Source organism: Lepisma saccharinum, chromosome 24 (genome assembly GCF_977018435.1).
Source record: "Lepisma saccharinum chromosome 24, izLepSacc3.1, whole genome shotgun sequence".
Lineage (NCBI taxonomy): Eukaryota > Metazoa > Arthropoda > Insecta > Zygentoma > Lepismatidae > Lepisma > Lepisma saccharinum.
In genome coordinates, this window is record NC_139252.1 from 37,132,430 (window position 1) to 37,147,938 (window position 15,509).

The 15,509-nt window shown below is 35.5% G+C and overlaps 1 protein-coding gene across 1 annotated transcript in view; it reads right to left on the reverse strand.

Moving 5' to 3' along the window:
- Nucleotides 1–1,797: 1,797 nt before the first annotated feature.
- LOC145978078 (salivary peroxidase/catechol oxidase-like) overlaps nt 1,798–15,509 on the reverse strand; it is a 32,117-nt gene continuing 18,405 nt past the window's right edge. The window contains exons 8-14 of the mRNA XM_083110496.1: nt 14,998–15,195; nt 9,587–9,734; nt 8,540–8,690; nt 7,751–7,921; nt 4,515–4,713; nt 3,607–3,712; nt 1,798–2,384 (exon numbers count right to left, since the gene is read on the reverse strand). Coding sequence (XP_082966622.1) covers nt 2,324–2,384; nt 3,607–3,712; nt 4,515–4,713; nt 7,751–7,921; nt 8,540–8,690; nt 9,587–9,734; nt 14,998–15,195 — 1,034 coding nt within the window. The 3' untranslated portion in view covers nt 1,798–2,323. The remainder of the gene's footprint in view (nt 2,385–3,606; nt 3,713–4,514; nt 4,714–7,750; nt 7,922–8,539; nt 8,691–9,586; nt 9,735–14,997; nt 15,196–15,509) is intronic.

Below are 15,509 nucleotides of genomic sequence, written 5' to 3' on the forward strand. Positions count from 1 at the left end.
TTGTATGTACTTTACATCTGCCCACCCTAATTTATCTATATGTGGAGCCTGCCCACCAGTTCGAAATTTTCTGGCGCCGCCCCTGGTTTACAGTTTACATATCCTTTCGTATGAGCTTCACCACATCAGTACATATATTTTCTTTCCTTCTTTCTCTTTCTTAGAGTCTAATGAACACCAATCAATGATTACGAGATTAATGTACTTTCACCAAAAATTGATTTTCATGTACATTATTGTATGAATTAAAGTGATTTAAATCAAAGATTTTTTTTAAAAAAAACTGATATAAATCGCGATTTCAATCAAGGTGGATTCATTGAAATCGCGATTTAAATGAGGTAATTTTTTTTAAAAAAATCATTGATCAATCCACCTTTGTGTCAGGTAAATCCATCCTCCATTTCGTACCAGATTTGTCGCCGTCGTTGCTTATCCTGCACTAGTATCACCACTATCAGTGACATCCGGTTGAAAAGACACACTGCTGCTAGAACGTAAGGAATTTCTTCATTTTAGCATTTCCTGATTAGTCCTAATCAACTACTAATTTTCGAATCCTGGCTCTAGGTCTCTCTGCTTTAGTGCATTTGCCCCAATGCCACTTAACATAAGACAATATTCACCATTGTAACCAGTAACAAGACAAAAGAACACCAACATTCAATGAAGTTTGCATAACAGAATTTTCTTAGTTCTTTTCAGATTATGCAAAGATAATAAGAATATACAATTGCTAGAGGCTCATATTTTTGGTAAATAAAAAAGCAAATTTTCGGTACAAAAACGGAGTCGATTTCGGGTTCAAGACCGGTAAATAAAATTTCGGTGTTATAGTGGTGAATAATCACATCAAAAGTGCTATATAAAATGATATTTTGGTTTAAAAATTGTGAATATAATACTAAATTTGATTTAAAAACTGCACTTATTACACAAAATCATATTCCTTCTAATAGAACATTCATGTAGTTACCAGTAAGTTTATTCCTGTGTAAAGGGAATTTTTGCTTCTCAAATATTTACAGCGGAACTAAACAATTTTCCGTGAATTGCATAACTCACAGGATATTTCAGACTTCAGAAAGTGTCGCGTCGGTATATAAACGGTAAATTTCGTGTTTAAGAGAATATTTCGCATTATTTCGTGACAAAACAGGTTAGAAAAATGCACCTCACACCTTTCAGAAACATGAAAAATGAACATTAAAGCATGTTATTTCATATTTCGTGTTTTCGCCTAAAACAAAATTTGCATGCCTCTAACAATTGCACAATGTATTTCAATTAATGGGCTGTTGCACTATTTATAAACACGCAAAAAAAATTCAGTGTCTAAACAATAGCGTGGACAGGTATGAATTGCACTTATCTCTCCCTTATCCTCATAAAACTATGCTTTCGCATATCTAAAAATTCATTTTCAATGACAGTTCGACATTCATTCTTCAACAAAATACAAATATTCATGAGTGCATCATCGCCTATGAAGTCTAAAACCAAGAATATAGTATTTTGATTGATTTATTTAGATAGTATGGCATGGTAAAAGGATAATAGTAAGTAAAAGGTCCTGGGTTCAAGTCCGTCCTAGGTCCAATTGTTCTTTGTGATTGTCACGTCATCATTTTCATATATTCATCACACTAGCCTCATCGTCGCAATTAGCCAAAAGTGGCAGAAAAGAGACGGTAAAAAAAACACAACTTACAGTAAGACAATCAGTAAAAACATTTAGTTTAAAGGAGAAATATTTAAAAATTCAATCACATGAATTAATAAACATAATGTTTTCTTACAAAATATCTTTTTTAATTAATACTATACATTTAACAAAATTAAAATATCATTCGAGATATTTTATAACATGCACGCCAAAAACTATAGTTTATCCCTTTGCATAGTGTTACATCATAATTTTTATGACACTGGTTCGATGTGTGACATTTGAGGATGAAATACTTTTATTCAGGGCTGAAGCTGACTTTTTATATTAACGATTTCATAGATTTAAATTTCCCAATGAGTGCATTCACTTTTTTTTGTGAATTCTGAATTTTTCTATGTGGGGACAATGCCCCAAAGTTTGCTTCTGCTAAAGTAGAAACAATAGTGAATCAGACTTAGTGTCAGGCTAGCTAAAAGCGTAATAAGAATATTAGCGTAAATGAATAATAATTATAGTGAATATGAATAATAACTTAGAAAAATGAAGAATTAGTATACGTTGCTCTTATTCATACATTCATGGAATTATTAACGTAGAAAGTTCACTTTTTTTGTAATCACAACACGATAGATGTCGCCGTTTTATAAGTTAAAGTTATTCACTCCACTTTGTAAGGTCTATAGATGCTACTTGTTCACAGTCCACAAGAGGATTCCTGAAAAAAATGAAAAATGTAAACATTTTATATCTAGTATAAAGAAAATGAGCTACAAATCGTAGTAAATGATACGAATTTAGAAGTATTTCATAAACATTGGCGAAATCAAACAATTTTCCGTTTTGAGATACACTTCTTTATATAGGCCTTGAGGCGACATACGTGAGCAATATTACGCTCTAAAAGTGACTCATCGTCGTCGAATTGTGAGCAGGGGCGGCGCCAGGGGGGGTGGGGTCGCTTACGCCCTTTAACCAAAAAATATCGTCAACAGAAAGAACAAACTGTTACAGTCATATTCGGTGCAGGCACATCCACAGTGGTTTAGATCACACTTTAAGCTGCATATCCAGTCCCGATTAGCCTTTCTGTGCATAAAGTGAACTTAAAACAACAAATGAAATCAAAGTCTTACAGTCACATTATGCCATTTTGTCATATTGGTCGTCGAATGAAATGAGACCACTGCTATTGTACACAAGAGGCAAGCATATCCTACTTCGAAAGAGAAGCTGCATTTAGTTTCCTTTATTGGCGGCAGTTTCTTTGTTCTTAACAATTTTGTTCTTCATGTGGCCTGTTTGTGGTTTTCGATAATTGCCTACAGCTAAGTGAGTTTCTTTTAGCGTTGTTGATAAACATGACCTCCCCTGGAAAATGGATATCGACCTAAAATTAAATATTTCACACATATAATTTCATTTCAGTCACAGTAATTTGTGTTAATTATTATAAGCGCGTTACAGGAACATGATATCTTGAAACTGAAGGAGTGTTCTCTTTTCAGAAGGCAAGAGTATTAGCGGAGGGGGAATATGCCTCATCTGCCCTCCCTCTGGAAAAATGCCTTGATTGCCTCCCTGGAAAAATCCAGCGGACGTCAATGTATTTCATTCCACGTGTAATTCGATTTTTATTTGACGAAGCACGATAGATGATTTAGTACTGTAAAACTAGGCATTTTTTTAAAAAAAATGATGATCTTCGACAACACAAAATAAATCTGAACTAAAACTTCCACCTTTCTAAAAATGAATTGAGATCTGACATCAAAGTCAAACTCACTTACCATGTACAATGTAACAGATCTGTAGTTTAATTTTTTTGCACTTCCATATAACAAATTGTTTTGTCCTCAAATATTGTACAAAGAACTGGACTAAATTCCGGTAAGGAAATGATAAGTAGAATATTAAGGTTTAGAAATGTGCATACTTACTCTGTATTGTGTTGGAGGAATGCATTCAGCGGCATTATTTTTAAACCTCCGCTGTGGTTGCAGAATAATTTGGATAGTCTAGCGTTGAAAATTTCCCTCAATTGTTCTGAAACAAGATTGAAAAATCGGATTAGAATTACCAACTTATACATTTATAATTTGCAAGACAGAACTGTAATACTGTTATTACTGTTCGCTGCAATGATGGGTGTTTAGCAATCATTTCGCAAAAATGTCTTTATTTAAAATAATTCGGTTTTATATTTTATGTCCGTGTATACGAGTCTTTCGAAATAACTTGGTTTAACACTCAGGTTTGGGAGATGGATTTTTTGTGGCCTCTTACCAAAGACTGTTATTAGTAACTTACCAGACGTTTATTTTCCTTTGGAAAGTGGTAACGATTCTAGACTCGAAATAAAACTATCGATTTTCTCGATCTCGTATCGAGTCTCGATATAGCACGCAAAAATAATTAAAATTTGCCATATTCAAAGGATCTAAGAGATAACACTTTTGCACAGCAAACAACCCATCTATAAGTAGTGACAGAGTCGCGCCCTCTTGGTTTGTCGAAATAAGTAGCATAGTAAAGCTATTTTAAGTGAAATTTTCATAATTTTACATTCACATTTACTAATCTCGAGAGAGACTACACCTTATGACAAAGTCTCGGTCTCGTCCTAGTTTTCAAACGAGATCGCTATTTATCTCGTCTCGATACCGTCCCTGATGTGTGGAATATTGGATGATTCTATGTACGAGGATCATTTAAAAAATAGCGAATACAAGCTCATAACTGTCTACTAATACAATTGTTCAGGTTACTTAATTCGTGCGTAATAGTAGATATAATGCATACTTTCGCTTTTAAGAATGGCTTCTCCACTGCCCTCAAAATACATTACCTTCCGTGAATGATCCCGGTTGGTCTGGAACATTGTAGAAAAATCTGTCTCCATACTTCAACCTGTACATTTGCTCCATGAAGATGCAGTGGAAGGTAGGCCCCATCAGAGCCCCACTCACCCGTTCCTCCAAGCAGCCTCCGATAAAGAAATCGACGTCGTTTGGATCACTGTAGACAGATTTTAACTTCTCGACGTTCTGAGAAAAAAAATGTGGACAATATTAGCAGACAATACAACTACGAGAAGAATCTGGTGAACATCCAGACACCATTGCCATCGTTGTGGAAGTTCCGTGATGCCTTTGGCGTAGATAGAAGTAGGTTGGTGTCGTAACCACTGCAGGACAGCGTTCTTGAGTTCCCAATCTGTCCGGAAGTGCGTCCCGCCCAAATGCTCTTTAAGAGCCCCAAACAAGTGTAAATCACTGGGGGTTAAGTCTGGATTGTAAATACTGTGTGATAAAACCTTCCAGTGCAAGTTGGCGAGTGTTGTTTGAGTCAAATGGGCCGTGTGTGGCCTGGCATTGTCATGGAGAAGAATGACATGTTTCGACAACATTCCAGGTCTTTTCTTCCGAACAGCCTTACGTACAACATTGATATTGACTGTATGCGCTATGTCACGCACTGTTACTCGCCGGTCTTCAAGGATAACTTGCTCAACACGCGCGATATTCACCGGAGTGACTGCTGTTGGGCGAACGTGTCAGTGCGGTTCGTTTGCTACCAACTCCCACCCTTCACGGAACTGTTGACACCATTCGTACACTCTTTCCCGTGACAGTGATTGTTCACCATACTGTGCTTGCAGTCTACACCAAATTTCAGCAGGTTTCACCTTCTCCTTCACGAGAAATTTCATTAAACACAGCTGTTCCACAGCAACAGATACACTACTTGCCGCCATCTTTGTTTACACTACTGCGCATGCGCCAAATGCATCACAAAGGATCATTACTACATTGATTCATTACTATTCTACGCACGAAAGTCTTGGTCAACCTTAAACGACCCTAGTAACTACGAGAAGAAAGTGGTGAACATGTAGAGAAGCGCATGAATATATAAAGAAATATAGTACTGTACTGTCTTGTACTGTACTTATACTGTGCAACATTGAGCCACAGTATTGTAATGCGTTATACTGTACCGTATAGAAGTGCATATTTGTATTGTGTTGTATAAATATTTTATTTTGTACTAGGTATATATGTGCATTACAGTATTGTCATGAAGACATGTAGTGGGATGTGGAGTTATGACCTCCACACATTCCAAATCACGGTAATTTGCTGAGGTGGTGTGATCAGCATCACGCTCCGAACGCCTCAACCGTTCAAGCTTACCATGAGGTTCCCATTTATTTGAGGGTGGATAATTGCATGCAAAAAATGTATGTATGTCCCAATAGAACAATGGTCTGTGGGATCATTTGTTTAATAAATAAATAAATCTCTATCCAGCGACTTCGCTGGAATAAAACCCACCCGCTGGAATCGAACCCTAGTCTCCTGCGTTTCAGTCAGACACCAGGCCCACCATAGTAGCTACAGGGGCTCTATGAGACAATTTAACACTATAATGTGTTGCATAAATGTCTTAAACTATGCTTCATACAAACCATAATGTATAATTCAAGCTAACTACAGTGTAATGGTAGTTTTAATATTTTTGTTCATTATCCACGACGATGTATAGTTTCCTCTAATTGTTTGATCTTCCCCCGATTCCAAATGGCTATATTTTGGCAGTCAGTCCTATAGTTCGCCATCTCTCTACGTTCATTGTTCTTTTTTTTCTTTTTAAAGGAAAGCTGGTCAAATAGGCGATATATCACACACTGCCACCTGGCCTGGCCAGTCCCAGTCCACACATGAATTTTCTGTGTTTATCAGAAAAATAAGGTCAACAGTAGTGATTCCAAAATAACAGAATCTTGTCCAACGAATAACTGATGTAAGGGTATTTTATTACTTAAGTATGTGCATTTTTGTAGAAACCGCCAGATGTGTGTACACCACTAGTAAAAAGTTAATAGTAATTTTTCAACTCCATTATCTGAATCACACCATTTTCATATAAGTTACAGATATCCGATTCCAACTTCGTAAACAGTCATAACTGCAATTGATACCAATTGGCAGCAAGGTGGATAAAAGTCATGATTTTTATTTAGAAAATCATTTTTGATGATTTTTTTTATTTAAATGATATTTTTTATTTTAATCGAATTGAAATTGCTGGAATTGTTTTTTGGCACCATACATATAGATATGTTTTTCTTTTTTTATAGAAAGGCTTTCTTCTAGTTAACTGCTCTGAAAAGTATTTGAACAGTTTGATTAGAGCAAATAAAAAAATGTAAATATATATTTGTCTGTTTCTGATACTATATGAGCCTACTATGGAAACGTTTGTTGAGTGTGTTAATGAAACTATAATACATAATTTCAGTAACCCTTCTTCCAGTGGAAATAAAACATTCTGGATGTACATGTAACTTAAAATATACTAGTTTTGTAGCTGAATTTTAGCAATTCTTAAATTGATTGTTTGCAAAATATCAGTTGCCATGTTTATATACAGTTTAATGATAATATCACTATTTACGGTTTAACATGATTAGTATTTTGTATTTTTTCACACAAAATATTTGCTATTTTTGGCTATAAAAATTATTGAATTTTAAATCAAGATAACTTAAATGTGTTTAAAGTTTACATATTACATTTCGTTTCGTATGAGCTTCACCCCAATAGTGCATATGTATTTTGTTTCCTATCTTAAAGTCTAATAAACACTATTAGAGGATTATGAGATTAATGTACTTTCACCAAAAATGATTATATCTACAAAATCTTTGTGTACTTATTTCATCAATTATTTATTTAATGTGATTTGAATCCATTATATTTTTTTAAAAAAAATCACCTTTGATTGGCAGTGTATCTTTGAGTCACAGAAACTGAATATGTGATTTGATATTATGACTTTTTATTCATTTGGACTATACAGGAGTCACTTTTACTGTTAGTATGAAACAAAAAACAAATGTATATGTGAAACTAACACAACCTAGTGTCGTGTATTCGAACTGTATATTAATCCCATTGTAAAGGTGAATAGAGTCTTTCTATTATACTTTTTCTAGTTTGCCTTGTAAAGTGAAACTAGTAAATAGATCTAGTTAGTCATCTTTAAACTAAGAATTATATTTTTAATCAATCAACTTACCTCTTCAGATATGATATCCGCAAAGTCATCAAAGGTTGTAGCTTTAGGCAAACCACAAAGCTGTCTGTAGTCATTATATGGACTCAATCCATGATCCCTACCACGCTGTACATCAATAGCCTCCATGTCATTTCCAAATGGGTTCTTTGACTTGAATAGGTACTGAGTTAACTAAAAATATATATATACGTATATAAGTTGAGTTTTTGACTTTAAAAAAAACTCATATATTTATCTAATTATAACATTATGACATCGAAATGCATGAGATCAAAGTTCAGTAGCTTAACTAACATGCTTTGCCCCCCCCCTCCCCGCTGCAACTTTCAGTTGTGCGCCCCTACACGTTAAAGAAAAAAGCTTATTAAGGAAAATTTACTCGAAATTTTCTTGTAACAGAAAATTAAAGCTCATTCTCTCAAGTTTTTTAAAAACTTCAGTTCGAAGATTCTAAAAAAATTCAAAATTGTGACAAAATCAATCTTTCCCAGATAATTTACTACAGCGTATATGATGGGTATAACTTTGGGGGGCCTGAATATGTGAGGGGTGCAGAATCACACATAGGGCTTAATTTTAAGGGCAAGGCAGAATCGAAAAGTTTCCCGTAAAAATAGCGTCCAGTCTAAGAAATAACTGTTACGTTAGAAAAATCAGAAATAATACTATATTTCTTTGTTCCTCAGTTCACATGACATTAATAAAAATACCATTAACTTGTATTTTTTTTAAAGAAAGGCAAGTGGCCCTTTGTCCCCGCCAAGTTACGCCTATGACGTATATTCTCACCTCCGTTGTGAAAAACTCATCAGCTCCTGCCGATTCTTGAATTGTCATTCCTTCAATCATATAATCCATCATAGCTGGGTCGGCAACAATGGATGGTCGATTGTAGTAATCACTCAGCATCATCATTGGACACCCGGAAGTGCTTGGTAATCTGTAAATAGAGAAGAGAGAAAAAAGTTTTTATATTAAAAAGTATTAATGATATTGTTTAGTTTTTCGTGATTTAGATACACTGTATATTTGTTCACATTAAAAAATATTAATGAGATATTTAGTTTTTCGTGGTTTGGATACACTGAATATCTGTTCACAAGCTCTTTTACGCCCACTTTATGCTCGCGTAGGTTAATCGGGACTGAACCTACAGTTTAAAGTAGGTCTTCTATGTGCCTCCACTGCGATTGAAGCCAGGATCTCTTGGTTACGAGGGGATAGCGTAAACACTACGCCATCGAGAAGACTTTGTGTACTTCTTCGTTCACGAAATTTACATTGGAGCATGTCTATTTGCACTGGGTTCACAAACATTTAGTTCAATGTAGAAACGGTAGGGAGTCTTCACATCTGACACCTGTAGCTTGTCACTTGAGGACTGACCAATCGAATTTGATATTATATCGCTACTGCCCGTGTTTCATGTCGCTTGTCACCTCGGTGTGAAAGTTCTTTTGGGATTTTTGAGACAAGGAAGAAATATACTTGAAGAGGAATAACGAATCGAGAGGAATTGGGGAAGGGATATACGGAAGCAAGGATATAGAAAGAAAGAGACAGAATACAGTAAAAAAATAAACTGAAAAGAAGATCAAAGCTACAACGAAGATAGAAGAAAAGAGAAGAAAAATAGTTACAAATAAAAAGCGTACGGTGCATGCCTGCATTCCTATCAGAAACTATATGATTGTTTTGATACAAAGGACATAATGAATAAGCAGTCAATGATAGCTCATGTTTATGTTTTTTTTAAAAAAAGGTGCTTATATACATATATGCATGTATTTCTTATTTTCATGTATTTATTTATTTGTACGATTACGCAAAACTTACCCTATGTTGCCTTGCACTAAAGTATGGAAGTATCGGAACACACTGGTTGTGAAATCGTTCAAGGTTGAAGGGTTGATATCGTCCCTGTAGCCATCATTGAATTGGGGCTCTTCAGAATAAAGGTCACTCTCTTTGGCATATTGATGCCCTGAAAAAAACAACCTCTCGTTTGAAAATCACATCGTCTACTTCTTTATAGCTTAAAATTTACCATGAATTTTTAACAATCTCACCCTCTTGTCTTTTCCTTCCTTCTCTCTGTCTCTCTCACACACTCAGAGTGTGTTTCCCTTACTTGCTTCCTGCCTTCGTGTTTATTTCTCGTCTTGACTATATCTACATTTTTATTTGTGTTCCCGTGTATTTTTCTCTCTTTTCCTGTTTCTCTTCTTTCCACATCTTTTTTTTCCTCTCTGTGTTTGTAGATGTACCTCTTTCCCTCAATTTCTCTCTGCCTTTGTACCTTTGTGTCTATACATATATCTCTCTGCTTTCCACTTACCTATATCTCTGCAGGCCTTCTCTTTGTCTATATTTTTCCCTTCCCGTCGCCACGCTCTACCTGTCTTTTATCTCCCTCTCTTTCTCCCTATCTCAATTTTCCTCTGCCTCTATGTCTTATCCCTTCCTTGCCGCTATCTCTCTTCTCCCCCCTTTGTGTTCCCATGTATTCAACAATTTCTCCTTCACAATATTTATTCATTTATTTATTGAGAACACAACAGGCAGATGACCAATTACAATGTTCTATAAATCTGGTATAGTAGTAACCTACTCATTCAAAATAATAATTATAATTAACTTAACTGATACAATTATACAATACAATGCAATATATAATAATGAAGATATAAAAATAAAGCAAGTACAAGGGTATAAATTGATTATATATATATATATATATATATATATATATATATATATATATATATATATATATATATATACAGGGTGATTATAAAGTCCCATGACATTTTTGGGAAATCTGCGACTAATAACAAAATAAATGGTACTACAGTACAGAAGAGACACCAAAACACAAAATTAACGCTTTTCCGCATCTTCGATCTCTGTGAGGCTGCACATCAGGAACAGTTAATGGACAACATCCTTTTCAGCGACGAGGCTACATTCCACTTTTGTGGCCATGTGAATCGTCATAATTTTCGAATATGGGGCAATGAGCCGCGCAATGATACCATCGAATGGCAAAGGGACACTCCGAAAGTGAATGTCTGGCTCGGCATGACAAAACAAAAAGTCTATGGGTCATTTATGTTTGTGGAACGAACAATCAATGGGGGCACTTACCTCGACATGTTGCAACTGTTCCTAGAGACGCAGTTGTTGGATGAAGGTATCCTTGGTAGAATGGTCTTCCAACAAGACGGTGCAGCGCCCCACTTCGTAGGTCATGTGGAAAAGTATTGCTTTTGTGGAGGTCATGTGGGAAGTTGTTACTTTTGTGTTTTGGTGTCTCTTCTGTACTGTAGTATCATTTATTTTGTTATTAGTCACCAATTTGCCAAAAATGTCATGGTACTTTATAATCACCCTGTATATATTATATACATATATAGTTTTTAAACTTATTACGTCTACTGTTTTAAAGAAAATACGTCGATGATTTGTCGTAGCTACTAGACTGTTATAACTTTTGCAAATTCTATATATTGGTGATTTATTTAGGATTTCAGCCTGAGAGAACCCGAAGTCTGACTTTTGTTGCATTGGTGTCGATATTTATTAATTTCCAGAGGAGTATATTTTCATGTTCTTCGTTCTTGTAGAGTTGTGAAGTGAAAATCTGAAACAAGATTTTCATAGTGCTCAAATGTAGGTTATATTTTCTCTATTTTGAATTTTATGTACCGAAGAATGACTTTTTCTCTTCATTTTATGCTTTCCCCTGTGTTTCATTTTTCCCTCTTGTCGTCTTCCCTCGACCTTCTCGCGTGCATAATGCAGCCTCAAGGCCTCGTTCCTCCTTTCCAATTCTCGTACAATGTTACAGTGACCGTGCTCACTATAAATTCCTTGTGTGCATACGAGAGCGCTCTTCTACAAATAGGGCGAGTTGCCCAGACCTGTTCTATGACCTTATCTTTATCTTCAAGTTTCTTCCTACCTTGAAGTTTCTCTCGTCTTTCACTACCTACAGCTCTCTGTCCTTCAGTTCCTCTTTGCTTTCATGCCATTTGTAACATAGTCATAATAATGAATGCGAGTACTGAGCATGCGCATTCCTATCAGAAACTATAACATAGTTTTGCAACTGACAGTAATCAGTGAAAGCTTATTTTTGTGGTTTTTTGAAAAGTAACAATTGCAAGTTGATTTACAACTGTCAAAGTTATATTGAATAATATTTATGAAGTAACTGCAATATTGTACCCCAAGGAGTACCAGTACATTCTATTGAGAATTGCTATTGTATGATCATTACTACACACAAACAGAATAGCATAAAAGTATGGCAATAGATGGCAATAGGGATATTTCTCAGTATTTCAGTAAAGGATTTGCTTTCTACTATCGAAAGTAGCTCATAATTTCTACTTCTCTTTCAAAATATTATGTTTTCATGTAGAAAATCTGACCTATTGTTTATCTAACTATTTATATATCATGAATATAATTAAACTTTTTCTAAACCGCTATATGATGCTTGGTAAGAAAACTATCATACCATGACTGAACTTGCTAGCCAAGGGAAAAAGAGTTGAAATAGGGGCTTCTCCTCACAAAAATACATCCTTCCTATTCTATACAAAGAGTTGTGTCTGTGAAACAAGATGATTTACAGTAACGGAATAGCAGAAAACTGTAAGAACAATGAGTGAATTAACAATTCTTCCTTTGTTGTAGTGGAAAAGATGAGCGTGACGAAATGGAGAATTCAGTGGTGTAGTTTTTTTTTATTGTTATAACGATATTAGCTCACCTTTATGGCGTTAAGTGATCTTAAGCTATGAAGGTCTTGTTGTGTGCCAACATAATTTACTAATTCAGTGTTTAATATGTAAATTATAAAACATACTTGTGTTATAGTATGACGTCATAATTTGTTTGACGCAATTTTGTTATAATTTCCATTGGTTATTGTCTAACCTTAAGATTTCAGTTTTCGATGCTAGGTGACGTAATTTATTGATTACATGCAAAGCTGTAAGTCCAATAAAATTGTATTAAGTTGATTTATTGTAACACCATTAAGCCTTGTTTCCATGATATGAAAAACTCAATATGCTGACCAAGGCAGAAATGTATTTTATTATGAAACATAAACTAAACGTAACGTTTCAACCTTCTAGCAAGGTCTTCTTCAGACTCTGTACCAAGTACAAATGTAACAAGGTACAAAACAGGACGATATATATATACGTTTCGGACATTATTAAAAAGAGAATTGGAAAAGAAATTATAGGATAATTGGATAGTGGAAGTGTAGTGAAGGTGCTGGAAACCATTTGGAATAACGGTTACAGTATAATGGGGGATAAAATAATGTTAATGAGTGAAGGACTGAATATAGGTTCTAGACTAAGCCCAGCATTGGCTGAATTGGTTATAAATGATTGGGAAAAGAAAGTAGTAGAAAAAGGAGGTGACAAAATAATTCTGTTTTGCAGATATGTGGACGATTGTTTTGGCATATGGAAGGGAACGAAGAGGCAGCTCGACATATTTGCCGAAGAAATAAAAGATGAAAGAAAAAGGGATATTATTGGAACTCGAAATAGAAGAAGGCAAGATAAGCTACCTAGATATATTGATGAAAAGGAAGAGAGGACAAAAAATTGAAACCGATTGGCATCAGAAGAAGTGTGCAGCAGGGGTATTCTGCCACAAAAGAAGTGTAAGTGGAATATGGAGGACAGAATCAAGAAAATATGCACGAAAGAATGTGAAAAATAATGCAAAATAAATAGCCTATGGAAACAGCCGGAAAAGAATGGCTATGAGAAGGAGGATAGACTGGACATAAACAGAAAAAGGAAGAAAAGTGGCAGGGGAGAATTAGAAGAGAAAGAAAAAGAGAGGAGGTTTGGAATAAGGAGTGTGGGAAGACCACAGAAAATATATGCAAAGTGCTTAGAAAAGTGGGCATTAAAACTTACAGGAAGGGAGGAAGAAGCATTTTAAGAATAGGGAAAAATGCAAACAAGAAAAAGGAAAACAGAGAAGAGGAAGGGATTATCTACGAAGTGAAATGTAAAGAATGTCAGAGTGTGTACATAGGAGAAACGAAAAAGAGGCTGAAAGACAGGGTGAAACAACATAGGGATGATATACGACTTAAGAGAGAGAGAAATGCGATATTTAAACACACGAGAAAAACAGGACATGACATAGAGTGGGATGAGGCTAAGCAGATAGGAAGGGAGAAGAGAATACTGGTGAGAAAATGGAAAGAGACCAAGGAAATAGAGAAGAAAGGTGAAGAAGACACAATGAACTGGAATGGGGGACTGAAGTTAAACAAAGAATGGAAGAAGGTGTTAGAAAGAGTGGAAAGGACAAGAGAGAAAGAGAAGAGAAGAAGGAAGAAGAATGAAGGAAATAGAGCGTGAGATAAAGAGTCCAACAACATTCACTTTCAGCTGAAAGTACAGTTGACAAGAGAAAGCCACCTGCTAGAATGTTCCAGAACAACTTTCTAATAGTCTGGAGGGGAGTATGTTTGTGTATATATATCGTCCTGTTTTGTACCTTGTTACATTTGTACTTGGTACAGAGTCTGAAGAAGACCTTGCTAGAAGGTTGAAACGTTACGTTTAGTTTATGTTTTATAATAAAATAAATTTCTGCCTTGGTCAGCATATTGAGTATGGCTAATGTAAGTTAATTTAAAATGAATGATTTCGTTAGTGAACTCAAGCAATATTTTCAAGACTTTTATATCGAACACGAATTTTATTTGTGAGTGCAGTTGTGTGAAATTAAGATGAGCGGAAGTTTTATGGAGTCCAAACTGTGTAAAATTAAGATATTTGTAATAAAAAAAAACTCTTAAAGTGCTTCCCACGTCTGAGGTGGCCTCATAGTAGGCTGGAAAGTATTGTGTTCTCCGAAGAGGAGTAATAGTAAGTAATTAAGTGAGCTTAAACCTTGAACGTAACAATCTGAAGATCACTGAAGGTTCCGGGAAAGGGAATAAGTGCCACCTCACCACAATTTTAAAACTACTGTATCCAATGTGAAATAACGAATATCTTTGCTTCTGTCATAACGGTTCATAAATCCCACCTCTGTTTAGTAGAGTGTATAATTCACACACGTTAGCAAAGTATGCATACGGGCTTTGTTTGCCGCGCATGCGCATAGGGTACAACCCAGTTAGCCCGGATGCGAAAGTCGATTCCGCAATCTTTTTGATATCACCACGTATGTTAAGTTGTAACACTTACCCATCATCACTGGAAGCCATTCCTGATACGTGATGTGTTGTATCTGAGCGATGACGATGCGTCTAGTTTCCTGGAATATCCTTTCGTCGTCCCAGTTGGGGTTTAATCGGGAGAGCTCGTCGGCCACTCTGTTATGTTCCCTCAAGAACATGATGTGCATGACGGTCAGCTGCGGGTTCTGGTTTACTCGTTCGTCTCCTGAAGGGTTAAAATATATTCAATGTTATAAATTCTTGTTGTAAATATTTAACAGTAAAAAAAGCGGTTGGTCAGAATTAGGGATCGTACCAAAATAATTCCTTCCTTGTTCTTGTGAGTTGGGAATGTCTGTCTTGTTATCGCGTTTGTCACGATATCTAATCTACAGTTTTATTGTTGATAATACTCAACAATTATAACTAATTTATGTGTTAATAAAACTATCTTATTAACGCTACTTCGTGTGTGTGTCTTGTTATGGCTATTGCAGCTATTGCTCCTGTCTACTCTTACGGCGGGTGTTCTACATGCTG